This window comes from Bidens hawaiensis, unplaced genomic scaffold (assembly GCF_021521415.1).
Source record: "Bidens hawaiensis isolate Kalapana, Puna unplaced genomic scaffold, B.hawaiensis_p1.1 tig00004007_1, whole genome shotgun sequence".
Lineage (NCBI taxonomy): Eukaryota > Viridiplantae > Streptophyta > Magnoliopsida > Asterales > Asteraceae > Bidens > Bidens hawaiensis.
This window is the reverse complement of record NW_027491235.1, coordinates 890025-904976: the sequence shown is the minus strand read 5'-3', so window position 1 is coordinate 904976 and position 14952 is coordinate 890025. Positions and strand designations below refer to the sequence as shown.

The following is a 14952-nucleotide window of genomic DNA, read 5'->3' as shown; positions in this document are numbered from 1 at the left end:
GGGAAGATCAGCCAAACTGGAAGGAAGGCTGCGCTCAGTGGTTTGTAAAGACGAAGAAGCCAGCAGTACCGAAGATGTTCAGAAAGTCGTATAATATAAAGGGATATGCAGAATCAAAGAAGGGAATCATATGCTGGTTGTACGATGAAGAGTTGAAACAATTTGTGATCAAACGTTACGACGGCATTCAGTACTTCAAGAAGATGTTAAGATCCCTGAATACCTTACCGGAGTGTGAGGTGAAAGACTTAGCAAGACTGGGGCTGATAAACAGAAGCGATGATAACATGGCGAGAGTAATTGGGAAAATTGTTTTGAAGGAGGCCATTAAAGATAAAAAGTTTGAACTTCTGAAGCCTCAGAAAGGGAAGTTAGTAGAAGACAAAGATAGAGGGATGAGGGCAGACGGCAAACCATGGATGGTTATGAAGTATAAACCAGTCTGTCATTTAAAAGAAGTGCCGATGAAGGTGATGCCCAAGAACGTCTTGAAAGACTTGAAGTGGTGGTACGTGGATGGTGAAACTGCTGAAGCGGTCATGGAGGATGAAGATGAGCAAGAGATCATGAGAGTGTATGATCCTATGCACTTAGTCAATCTGTCTCAAGCTGACTTACAGGTACTACATGCTAAGAAGATTTTCTACATTCCTGCTTGGAAAGAGGAAGCTAAGAAGTACCAGAAGTTGGTTTCTGTATGTGTTAGACAGGGAGTGCATGCTTGAAGAGATGAAGAGAGAAGACGAGAGATTACAAGACACAAGCTTTGAAGATCAAGATATGAAGCTACTGCCAAGGGGGAGTCTGTTGGTACATAAATGTCAGTAGTTCATAGTCTAGCGTTTGTAATCGAGTCTGTAATGTAATTATGTTTAAGTTTATGTTTATGTGTGTAAGCGAAGTTGTCAACAAGTTCGCTTAGGCGAACTTGTTGAACAAGCGAAGTTGTCGACAAGTTCGCCTAGGCGAACTTGTTCAACGAGCGAAGTTATAGACAACTTCGCCTGAGGCGAAGTTGTCGTGTATTTAAGTAACCTACGGGTTTACGGTTTAAGTGTTGGTGTTTTGGTTATTCACGTGTAATTCAGTAGTTCAGTGAACGTGTCGAGAGTCTGTAATAGACGTGTTTCAAGTTATATTACATAACGTGTTCGTTTGTATCGCGTGTAATTGTTATTCGTATTCTACGCTCGTAACTACCTACGCAGGGATTCCGCACCTACGTAGATAGCGATATCCCGTGTAAGATCCGTCCGGGAACCTACAAATCCATAGTTATCATATCCCATTTCCAGATTGGTATTTCAGGTTGTTGTAGCAATCCTAACGGCTTTTGATGTTCAGCTTTTACTTTAGAACATGTCAGGCATTTGGCTACATATAAAACAATATCTTTCTTCATACCGATCCACCAGCAATCATCTTTTAAATTGTGATACATCTTGTCACTTCCTGGATGCATCATGTATATTGATTTGTGTGCTTCTTAGAGAATCTTGTCCCTCAGATTTCTGACCATCGGTACCCAAATCCTTGTACCGAGTTTGAGTATTTCATCATTTGCTTTAATCAATTGTTCGATTGTACCATTCTCTTTTTTGGCTTTAATGTTTCCTTCTTCTAGTGCTAACTTCTGAGCTTCATTGATTTGGCTAGCTAGATCAATTTTAAGTTTCAATATAAGAGCTCGGACTCTCTTTGTCTTCTCATGTTCTTTTCTACTTAAGGCGTCAGCCACTACGTTGGCTTGTCCTTCTTGATTCACTATCATACAGTAGTAGTCATTAAGTGTTTCCATCCAACGCCTTTGTCTCATATTCAACTCTTTTTGATCGAATATATGCTTCAAGCTTTTGTGGTCAGTGTATACTGTGAACCTTACACCATTCAAGTAATGTCACCATAACTTCAACGCAAAAATTATAGCTCCTAATTCAAGGTCATGCGTGGTGTTATTCTTTTCATGAACTTTCAATTATCTCGAAGCATAAGCAATCATTTTCTTTCCTTGCATCAAAACACATCCCATTCTTGTGTGCGAGGCATCACAATATATGGTAAATTTCTCTAATCCTTCTGGCAAAGCCAGTATAGGTGCATTAGTTAACTTTTGTTTAAGTGTTTCGAATGCTTCCTCTTGCTTCTGTCCCCATTCAAACTTAATTGACGTTCTTGTGAGCGAAGTCAATGGAACAGCTATTCGGGAAAAGTCTTGAATGAATCTTCTGTAGTATCCGGCTAAGCCTAGAAAACTGAAAACTTCGGACTTGAGTCGGTGTCTTGGGTTTCTCCCATTTAGTTATTGCTTCAATCTTTGTTGGGTCTACTTGAATGCCCTTTTCATTTATAACATGACCAAGAAATTGAACTTCGGACAACCAAAATTCGCACTTAGAGAATTTGGCGTATAATTTCTCGTTCCTTAGGGTTTCAAGTATGATCTTAAGATGAACTTGATGATCGTCTTTGGATTTTGAATAAACAAGTATATCATCTATGAAGACAATGACAAACTTGTCTAAATAGGGCTTACAAATCCGATTCATCATGTCCATAAAAGCTGCTGGAGCATTAGTGAGTCCGAAAGGCATCACAGTGAAATCATAATGTCCGTATCGGGTTCTAAATGTTGTTTTAGGTATATCTTCCTCTTGCACTTTTAATTGATGATAACCCGATCTTAGGTCAATCTTGGAAAAACAACTTGCTCCTTGGAGCTGATCAAACAAGTCGTCGATTCTAGGTAATGGATACTTGTTCTTGATCGTAACCTTGTTTAGCTCTCAGTAATCTATACACATTCTCATTGATCTGTCCTTTTTCTTTACAAACAAAATTGGCGCTCCCCATGGTGACGAACTTGGTCGTATGAATCCTTTTCTAAAATCTCATCCAGCTGTTTCTTTAACTCTTTCATTTCCGTAGGTGCTAGTCGATAAGGAGATTTTGCTATTGGTGATGTTCCTGGCATGAGGTCGATCTTGAATTCTACCTCTCTATCAGGCGGGGCTCCTGGTAATTCATTAGGAAAGACATCTTGAAATTCGGACACGATTGGCACTTCCTCCATCTTCTTTGGTTCAGGTTCCTTGGTTACATAGGCCATGAATGCGAGGCATCCCTTACCGGTGATCACGTCCGGTATATCGGCTGCCTTATGAGTGTCTAGCACAAAGACATGAGCGTTTCCCTTCTTGGCATTGGTCTTCACCCCGCTGCCACTTGCGCCAACTGTCGCTGCCGTTGGCTTCTTCTTTGGACATTCCGTACTAAAATTCCCCTTTTCACCACATTCAAAACACACTACTGCTTTCTTTTTACAGTCTGCTTCAATATGACCCGGCCTTTTGCAAAATATTACATATAATGGTACTTAAGGGTCGTTGACATCTCCCAAAATGTCTTCTGCCACATGTCTTACAAACAGGGCGAGTATATACGAACGCCCCTTCCCTCTTTTTCTCAATTTTCCTAATCTTTCCTCCAACCGGCGTCTTGTCATCATCTCTTTTCCTTTCAATCCCGATTCTTTATCATCCCATCCATTAAGTACCTAGCCAACTCCATTGCAGATTCCGTCGAAGACGGCATATGTGAACGAACATAATCACGGATTTCGATTGGTAATCCATAAATGTATCGTGTCACTTTTTTGATTTCCGGAGTGACCAGATGAGGCACGATTCTACAATACTCAAGAAACTTGGTGCTATATTCCTTGAGATTGGTTCCCACAACCTTGTGGTTCCACAATTTGGTCTGAATCTGATCCATTTCATTGATTGGACAGAACTTCTTTAATATCATAGCCTTAAACGTTTCCCAATCCAGGTTATATAGATTCTCTCTACCCTAGATTCCGATCAGGGTATTCCACCATTCCAATGCCTCCCACTTGAACATCTGGGAGGTATATTAAACCTTCTCTCTCTCCGTGCACTTGCTTATTAGCACAATTGATTCCATTTCCTCCAACCATCGGAGGGTAACTATTGCTCCTTTGTCCCCGTGAAATTCTTTGGGGTTGTAAACCTTGAATACCTTGAAATCACAACCTTCGTGTATTTTGAGTTTCTTTGTTTTCTCACGGAGGTGGTTTTCAGCAGTTGAGCTTGCATCACTCGTTTCTTTCTTTTGCTCGGTTTCCTTTTTCTTATCTTCTTTCTTTTCCGATTCCTTTTTGGATTCTTTCTTTGATTCTCTTTTTGAATTAACCGTTTCACTTTGACTTGCTCTTTTGTTAGATTGTGAGGCGGTTCTACTAGGATCATTTTTCAGAATTTCATAGATTGGATTCACAGCCTCTTTTATCAAATCGCGGATACCAAGCACATAATTTTGTGGTATGGCTTGTATATTTTCCACGGTAGCTTTTTCTTGTAAAATTTCTTCAATTGTCTTTCCTTTATTATTTACTTGAGTTTCTTGATTACCGTTTGCTTTAGACACGCTGTTACATGAATAAAACAAAATTTAGGAAAGACACACCTTATATTACATTATTTATGTTATATGAAAAGGATTACAACAACTACAATAGTACACAACTATGATTTCTAATCCTTAATCCATTTTGTAACAAGATTCTTCATCTTGTCACATTTCTTAGCTATTTTCCTTCCCATTTTCTTCTTATCCACAACCTCATTCCTCAGCTCGTCCATCACCGAGTTAGGCGGGTTCGGATATCCCGTTGGTGCGGATGCAGCTGGAAAGAGATATGCATTTTCTTGTGGATAGAGATGCGGGTTCGCAACATATGCGTGCATTTCTTCATCGGGAATATTAGTGGTATAAAATCCCTCGATAAGATTTGCTTCTTCACGAATCTCCTTTGCTTGTTGTGAAATCGAAGGTCTTGATCCTAAATATGAAGGGAAGTAAGGATTTTCGTTTTCTTCTTCTTCCTCGGGATCCTCCTCTTCTTCAGGATCTTCCTCCGATTCATAAGGGTTCTTGATTGGTGACTTAAACCTCTTTTTGTATGGCATGTTAACCCTCATTTTTGGTTTATGACTAGGTTCTGCAGATGCTGGTGGGGTCTCGTATTGATAGTTTAATGGTGGTGATCCGAATTGCCATCTCCTTTGATCAGAATGACAATTCATCCAGCTAGATGATTCCGATTCGGTTTCTTGTTTGATCTTACTCTGTACTTCTTGTTCCTCGGAAGAATGGTATGTCAGAACCTCGGATGGATAATATTGAGGAGTGTTGTTAGTGGTGTTGTCAGAAATTTCTATTGGCATTTGCTGACTCCCGGGGAGATACACGGGTTGGCTCCCATACGGTAACACCGGATTAATTGGTTGATTGTGACCGAAGAAGCTAGTATAGTAACTATTGCTACTCTCCACATCGGATGGTTCATGATTGATTGTTGGTATTGATCGAATGGCTACTCGGTGTCTACAGCCAAAGTAGTTAGTATAAGACATCTGCACTTTAGTTAGATTAGGGATATGATGTTTACCAATCCTATCTTATTCCTATGAATAATAATTATAATTATTAAAGCCTAGGTACTAATATTTAATACCTAATTCGCTGAAACCGATGGCTCTGATACCAACCTATCACACCCCGGCTTAGGGCCTAGGCGTATGACCATAAGTTGGTACATGTTTTGTAAATATATCAGAGTATATGGGTTAATTTAAGCGGAAGACTTTTGGTTGAATATAATATTAATTTACATTGAAAATTTACTTGGGAATAGAACACCCAAGTATCGTTTTACAAAATATAAGTTTCATAATACAAGGATTTTATATCAAAAACGGAGCCATCTTGTAAGCGCTTTTATCTTCATATAGACTCCAATCCTTGCTAATGCTACATATGCCTAATTACCTACAATGGGTTGGAAAAATACATCAGCTATATGCTGGTGAACATGTATGACTCAATAAAACATTTTGAATGACAATTGTAATACAATTATAGTTTTCTGTACACTCAGCAGATGCACGGCCACATATGGGATTTGTACCACTTACCCTACACACACAAATGTTCTCCCGAGCTCTGACGCCCCTGCAAGGAGAACTAGTCATGACCGTTAGCCCACGGCCACCTGGCCTTTGACTGATTAGGCTAAACAGTTATGTTTGGATCCAGACACATGTGTATTCGGTCTGAGTTGCTTTTATTTTCTATCTTGTATAATAATGTTTTAGAGATCAAAAGATCTCATGTAAACATTGATTGACTCGTTAAGACAAACACCCGTTCATTTAATTGAGTATAAATATGTTTTGACTGATTGAAAAGGTTAACGTATTCACCTTTACTATCGGTGTTGAAAACCTTGACTGATTGATTGATTGATTGTGAATGATTTTAACCTATACATAAATAGGTTTGTATGAATGATTTGATTGATGATTAAGCTATGATTGTAAGCTTAACCTTGAAATCGTTTATCTTTGATTGTGAATGATAACATTTTATTTTATGTGACGTTTGATATAGCATGCTTTGGCCTAATAGGTTCAACACGTTGGTAAGTTTCTACAGGTAAGTAAACGGGTCCCTCGGTTGATTGAGATTTATACGAATTACTTTTCCTTAGGCAAGAAACTTACTACGAGTGATATCCCCCTTCCAGTTACTACATGCCCGTCAAAATATATCTTTCATTTAACATACTTCATCATGAAGTAATGTTTATGTAAACTTGATTTTGAATGAGATTGTTTATAAAATATGATCAGGGTTAAAGGCCATAGCCTCGATTGATAATTTAAGCAATAATGTAAATAACTTAAACATAACCCCTACCTCAATACGGATACTTATATTGATAATAAGAAAAAGGCAGGATCTTGATCTACTTGCTTAAGTGATTGCTATTTGATTATAACTTCGTTTCTTGCACGAATTACGAGAAAATAACACGTCGACTTTGTACGCAACGGGGCACACTTTCCAAGGCTATGTGTGTGTAAAGAAAGGTGTTTTTGGGATGAATGGAGCTCATGCCCGTCACCCCTTTTATAGCCAAAATTGGACCCCATCGCGGTACGCGATGGGTTCCTTGTGCCCTATCGCGTACCGCGTCGCCGCAAAAAGATGCCGCCTTAAGCGGTGGTGACACGTGGCCTTTCACAACGTGCCACGTGTTGACACGTTGTTGGACACGTGTCCACTGACTCAGCAAGCCCATCGCGCTACGCGATGGGTTGATTGTTACCCCATCGCGTACCGCGATGGGAGAAGATTTTCAGAATTTACACTTTTGGTCCCTGTACTTTCTAAGTTAGTATTTTTAAGCCTTAATTGTAAAGGTAAAAGACGCGGTGTTACAAAATAGAAGACAGAAGAAACCTGATTTAATTGACAAACTACCTGATTTGCCTAAGATGACTCCCAAGATGATAAAAAATAATGAAAATATGAGAAGAGAACATGTGTCTTTTGACATATGTGAAAGGTCAAAGGTAAGCTACAATGCTGTTAGGGCACCAAGCAAAACTGTTTTGAAAAAGATAAGTGACAATAACAAGAAAAAGGCCCATGAAACAGTTATTGGTGACAACTTCATTCTAGTGTACCCTGTTTTCTCTAGCCATAAAGTATTTGACATTGGAGAAGTTGAAACCATGGAAGAGTATGAGAAAAGACAGTCAAGACACAAGGGAAACATGGATGAAGAGCCTATGAATTTGAAGAAAATCATCTTTATGAAAAGCAAGACTGAAAGACAATACATCAAAATTGAAGAGTTTGTACCTTTTTCAATTGATTTTGATAGTTTGAAAACTCAGAAAACACTTGGGATTAAACCACCTAGACCAAGTGAGAGATTCAAAAAGGGAAATTCTCATGAAAATTTCAAAGGAAAGGTATGGTGTAAAAAGTGTGATGAATATGGTCACCATACTGATTCTTTTAATGAAAGGTTCACCTTCAAACCCTTTCATGTTCCCAATGAAACAGGGTTTGGTCAAAACTTTGAACTCTACGAACAAATGTATGATGAATATTTGGGAAAAGGAATAGTGTGTGAGAAGGAGACTGTAAGCAAGAATGAGCAGAAAGTTGATAACAGTGTTAAGAAGGAAGCGAAAGATGAAGAGAAACCAAAGAAGAATGTGACTGATCAAGTCAAAAGAAACATCCTTCCTAGCAAATCTGAAATTGCTATGAAAAGAAGCTTTCAACCATTGAAAATTGTCCCAATCAAGAATCAAAATCAATTAAGTCTGATGATTCTCAGAAACCACCAACCAATGTTAAGAAAGGAAAACATAACCATAATCAAAAACATAATTACATTACAGACTCGATTACAAATGGTAGACTATGAACTACTGACACACATGTACCAACAATATGATTCCGTGTATGTACAATCATGTATGACATAAAGCACTTTTGTGTCTGATTTGAGGCCATTTATGCTTCATATTGGGCTATATGGACCATATTGGGGGTGTGCCAATAGCACTGTCCATTAGATAAACAATCTTCTGGCACCAACTCTACAAGAAATCTTAAGGTGTATCACAATCTACAATTGTTTCTGCAAAGAATATTTCATGTTTTGATTACATGCATGCATATTAACAACATCACTTCATTCAATGGAGTGGTGGACCCCTAATATGTCACACTAAAAATAGCTTGACCATATTGTCAATCCTGGCACTAAAAACTCTATAAAAAGATGGGTGTTTCTAAGTTGTTAACCAAATAGGTTACAACTTCATTCAAGTTAGTAAGGCTGCCCACATTGCTGTAACATGTTTATATTCTGTTTTGTCATTATTCTTGACACATTTTGGAGACTAGATTCTAATATGGATTTTAATGAATGGTGCATATAAATACCAAATTATGGTTTACTATAATGATTGATAGAAGAGTAAACTGCGGTTTTCGTCCCTATGGTTTCTCCAAATATGTGATTTTAGTCCAATAGTTTCAAATTTACGATTTTCGTCATTGTGGTTTCATTTCACTTGTAATTAAACCCGAACTCACTAACCCCGTTCAGTCTAGTCGTAAAACCCATCTACGTGCACCTCACATAAGGGGCAATTTTGTCCTTTTTCTCTCCAAGTAAACCACAGCCCCTCACGTGAGAGGGCTTGTGAATTAAGGCTGGGTTTTTTTGGGAGAAAAATGACAAAACCGCCCCTCATGTGAGATGCACGTTTATGAGTTTAACAACCAGACTTAACGATGTTAGTTGGCTTGGGTTTAATTGCATGTGAAATGAAACCACTGGGAGAAAATCGCAAATTTGAAACTATTGGACTAAAATCGCATATTTGGACAAACCACGGGGAAGAAAACCGCAGTTTACTCTTGATAGAAATATACATCTTTTTTGTACATTTTAGACTTTGATTAGCATTAGAATATGAAAATGGAAAGATCATCTGCATTACCCCTAAATAGATCCATTAGTTTACCTGCTCAGTTACATCCCACTTATCTTCGTGTGGAGGCTGAGCTAAACAAGTTACGAGCATGGGAAGTAAGATATTGTTCTTCATCCGAAATCCTAACCGCTAATACCATTCAAGAGGGTTTAGTTGGTCTATCAGAGGTGTATAGGTGTGTGGAGGAGCTTGTTTACTCTTCCGTCACACGACCCGGGGAGCTATTAGAAGATGTGCTTGACAATTCGGTTAAACTGCTCGACACGTGTGGAATCATTAAGGACACACAACAGAAGATGCAGGAACACACCTTATTTCATCAGTTAAGTCTTCGCAAAAGAGGTGAAGAGTCATCGGATTAAGCTGAAATTTCATCCTACCTTAGATTAAGGGAGAAATTGAAAAAGGAGGTATTAAGTTGCATTAGATCGTTAAAGAGATCCAAAAGAAAGTTTGAGGCTGTACCATCTTTAAAAAATGACCATTCCAAAATGGAGGTGAAGGTTTTTAGAGAATTTCATTTAATGACATTGCGCGTTTTATGGGCTCTCTTGGTGTTCTTGTTATCACCAAGAAGTACTATCAAAAACACGCGTGGTGGTTGCTCCTTTGTCTATAAGTTGTGGCCAAAGGAGAAGATAAAGAAGATCGTGAGTGAGGTGGGGAGTGTTGATGATACCCTCGTTTGTGTTCTTCACGGTACAGAGTACATGACAATGGCACATAGGAAATTAGAACATCTTGCAATGAGTTTAGGTAGTACACAGGTTGGATTAGATGTAGTGTTTAGAATATTAATTAGATATCGAGTCTCGATCCTTAATGTACTCAATCAATAACCAAGCTATGTAGATATACTTTAAACTTATTATTATTAGAGTTGCCATATATGGACCGTAAATAGCTAAATTGATAGAATAAAATGTATTGTACTGTATCCCGTAAGAAATGGTTACTATGATATTTATAACTCATACTTGATCAATTTTCAATCATGGCGAAGCGCCATATATTCCAAAAACTTGTGCCTCCAGCCATACTAAGTGTACGTAGCTGTTTTTATTGCTCCACGAGTGATAAGTAGCATAATTACTAATTAGTAATTGGGGGTAGAAGTTATTCATCAATAGGAAGTTGGATTAATAACTACGAGTGGTTGTAGTGATGAAATTTACCTTTCTTGGTTTTTAAATGGTGTGAATGAATAACGGAGGACATTTATTATATCCATCTATCGTTAAGTAACGTTGTGATGGTTACGAAGTTTTATCAGTCTGATTCTAATATCTATCTATCTATCTATCTATCTATCTATCTATCTATCTATATAAATGTTTATCAACAATCCTATGTGACACTCTTTAATGACACTCTTTAATTACTCCCCACCTCCTCTTAAGCCACCAGATTGCTTGATTTGTGATTTGAGGTTTCTCATACGTTTGACTCGAATTCTATGGCCGGGTCTCACCAAACCAATAAACACATCACCAGAAGACTTGCAACAATTCAACAAGAAATAGGCCTCGTGGAAAACAAGAAGCTCCAACATGAGCAGATGCTCGGTCTGTTATGGAAGCATCTGCCTACTCTCGCTCCGGAGGTCATAGGAAAGATGATGCTAGTGACTCGGGACCGTAGTCGAGGTCTGGAAGACTGGCGTCGGGCCTTCCTCGCCGAACAACAGGAGCTCATTGTACGAGCCGCCACCCTCGGTGATCGGAGAGATTAGAAGGGTCCGTCAACTATTTCTAGAAGATTTAAATTAGTGTATGTAAACACAAAGTAGTTTGTTTTAATGTATGGTGTCCTTTATAACATTTTGAAAATTTCGTATTTGTATTCATATTCGTTTATCCGATTTGAGAATATATTTTGGATCTTTTTATTAATTAAAACTTGTACTTATTAGTATTTAACTTGGTTTAACTAATTTTATATATTCATAATTTTAAACTTGTCAAACAATGCTTAAAACCTTTAAAATCGTTTGTTTCGGCTAAAAATTGCGTTATAGAAGTACAAGGACAAATTTTGTCAAATCTTTCCTATTTTTGACTAAATTAAAGAAAATTAAGCTCCAAGATATGTAAATTAATTTTATAAAACTCCAAAAACCATTTTTTTGTTGTCCAATCCAAATTCTATTAGTTATTATACACGATTTTCTCATTTATAGCTTATTTTGTTTCTTAATCGAGTGAATTTCTTAATAAGTGCATTATAACACTCAATATTTAATCAAAACACACCTCAAATCCTAAAAACTATATATGTCAAGCCATCCTCTTCATATCTAACAAAATTTCCCTTATTTATTGTCGGTTTATTCAAGATTAATCAAGTTCCAATCTTCATTTGAGTAAGTTGTTTTTTCAATACTGTAGGTTTTTATCTCCTTTACAAAAGCCTAAAACAAATTTTTCAATTTGACGGAGTTGCAGTGGTCATTTTGATCCCGACTCGTTAAGGGTATTTTAGTCAACCAATCTTAACTTGTTAATATCTCCATTTCTAGTCAGAACTAGCTTTCGGTCCAGAAGACTTTTTTGTTCAAATTTATATTTTGAGTGTACTGACTAAAACCCGACTTCCGACTCGATGTTCGGATTCTGGTCAGCACCAACTCGCTTAAACAATAAAAATCTCATAACCAGAGTTCTATACGTCTGTTTGGGTTGATTCCAATGGCGGTATTATCGGTTTTAGTTTTAGTTTATTATCTTTAAGTTTAAGGTCAGTTTGGATTATCTCAGTCAGCACGTTAAAGTTCGGTTTTTAGTTATTCTTATTACTTGCTAGTCTCGTTTAAGGGACAAGGTGAAAAATTATTCCGCTTTATATTTGGAGTTTTCAAACATATTTTAGGGATGTATGAGTGCTTACAATATTTATTTATTATATTACAAACACTAGCAAACTATCATATATTGTGCGTGTATTTAATTAAATGACTAACTGTTACCTGATTACTTGATTATAGCAATTCGGAGGGGTTCAACATAATCGCATTATTGTACAATCATACGAATGTATTAGTAGCCATAGTCATTAAGACTTGGTCAACTAACACTTTTATTTGATCGTGGTTTGGTTGTTTTACATTCACTATAACAGTTTTGCCTTTTCATTATATTTATTATTGTAACAAATCTTATGATTTTCTCACTCAACCATGTGTTGACAAAACCATGTTATTTCGTACGCACATGCAGGTTATCAGTTTGTGTGAAGCTAGGTGAAGAGACAACTTGTCACACCCTCAAAATCCACTAACGGAGTTTTACCGTCAGAGGGTATGAACTAACAGGATCGGAATCATTAGTTATAATCAAACCATAAAAACATTAAGTGAAAATAAGTGCGGAAGCGTAAAAACATAGACCAAGTGTTGCGCCACACATGACGACTTAAAAACCCACATAGTAACAGTTTAAAACAAGTTTGCATAATCAATAGTGTTCAAAACAATGCATGCTCCTATACCGCGCACCCGCCTCGGCTACCTGAGAATAACATACTAAAAGTGTCAACACGAGGTTGGTGAGTTCACAAGTTTATATAAAACAAAGCGTTTAGCGTTTTGCGTTCAGCGTTTTGCGTTTACCAGATAGTGTTAAATCAATTATATATCGATAGGTAGCTAGCCGATACAACAAGTATTACTAAGTGTTCGACACCGAAGCTGACTGTTTATCATGTGCCTTGCCACCAGGTCTATCCCGACCATGGTAATGTGTTAGCCAAAATTACACCCACTCGACCTCCAGTCGAGCTTAGCGTTGGGTGGGGTTTGTCAAACCCAGTAGTACTACTCAACAGTGACTCGTTATTTTCCAATACTAAACAGTTCGATGTGTAGGACTTCAATTGTTTCGTTTTCCACTTAGCCTTTACAAGTGATATATAATCTACTAACAAAATCTAAAAGCGTTTTCGGAGTATGTTATCTCCCCCAAGTGAAAAGCATTTAAAGAGTTTAAAAGGGGAAAGTGAAACTCACTGTTTGCGAAGAATTCCCAAAAACAAGTCACCCAAGTGATGCGCGTCGCAGAAAACTCTCACTAGCGTTCTGTAACAACAAGGAGATTTTCTAAGAGTCGGAACTATTATCGAGTCTCTAGAATCGGCACATAATACCTATGCACAAAATACGTTTCGTGTTTCGTTTGTGACTCATGTGTGACTTAACAAGCACATTTGTGATACGTTATGTGTGTGAACAACTATTTACGTGTCATGTGTTAATGGTGTACATATTTAGCAAATATTCCCCGCAAGGGCAATTTGGTCAAAACGTAACAATCATCTAGTAATTATTCCCCGCAAGGGCAATTTGGTCAAAACATAACAATTATCTAGTAACAGCACGTTTCATGTATTTTCACAAAGTTCAGCAACTAGTTTCATCAAGACAGAATTTTTACTTGAAAGATTACTCTATTCAACAGATCATAGAATCTCAATTAATTCACCAAAAATCATCACAAAAGCATACATGAATTAGGTTTCCAGAACATATTTTATTGTATTTTTATTCTACATATATTTCTCACAATGATCAAAACATTACAGCAAACTCACAGCAATCAAAATCATGCGCAACAGAATCTTATTTGTTATTCCCGTCACATGAAAAATCCAATTAATGCAAGATCAATTGGGTTGGGTTCTTAACTCAACAAGTTAACTTCCAGAAGTGGAACCAACCCATTTGGTCTTGTAGTTCATGAGTTATGATATTTACAAAACAACCTAACAGCAGGTCTTACAATTCAGATTTGCACTTCAGTTTTGTGAAATCATAAATATTAACTTTTACTCGTCCAAAAATTACAAACTTGGACTTTATAGAAACTAGACTCAACATAGCACCCTGTAGTGTTAACAACTTCAACCAATTTCCACATTAACAATTCGTTACAGTTGTCTAAACATAACTTACAATCTGTCCAGTACCAGTTTTGACCTTTAATCACATTTAATTCGTTTGACCAACCAAGACACCTTCAAATTAGACGTGGTTGGACTTTCTGAAACTAGACTCAGAGTACTACCTTGTAGACTCATAATTAGCTCAGTTTTCCTTTTATATTCAACAAGTTACACATCGTTCAAGTTTAACAATCACTGCTGTCAAAACTCAGCAAGCCTAAACAATCATCTAACATGCATCCTAAGCATACGACATAACTCATAACATGCAATACACATAATAAATCATAGAAATCAGTAGTAACCCTCTAGGGTTTACAAACAATCAATGATTCAAAGATCTTTCACCGTTTAAAACCACATATGATCATCAATATCAATCACTAACACATAATCAATCATCCTCTAGCAATAATCAATCATAAAACACTTAATACATGATATTCAAAAGTTAGGGTTCCATAATTATACCTTAAAAACGCAGAAATAACAAAGGAAACGTGAGAGGTGCTTAGAAACGAGTGTAGGATGCTCCGATTATGAAGAATGAGATCAAAACGGGTGTGATATGTGTGTGTGTGTGGCTGCCGATCGCAAAGAGAGGGGAGGGGGGGTGGCCGTCGGG

The 14952-nt window shown here is 37.4% G+C and overlaps 1 protein-coding gene across 1 annotated transcript; it reads left to right on the top strand.

The window, feature by feature from the left end:
• The first annotated feature begins 9376 nt into the window (after window positions 1-9376).
• On the top strand, window positions 9377-9754 carry LOC143624986 (uncharacterized). Its single transcript, XM_077095466.1, has one exon. The coding sequence runs from the start codon at window positions 9377-9379 to the stop codon at window positions 9752-9754; it is 378 nt and encodes a 125-aa protein (XP_076951581.1).
• Window positions 9755-14952: the final 5198 nt, after the last annotated feature.

What these genes read in the sequence shown, in the direction of transcription:
- LOC143624986 (XM_077095466.1), top strand. Translation starts at nt 9,377, where the DNA reads ATGGAAAGATCATCTGCATTACCCCTAAATAGATCCATTAGTTTACCT.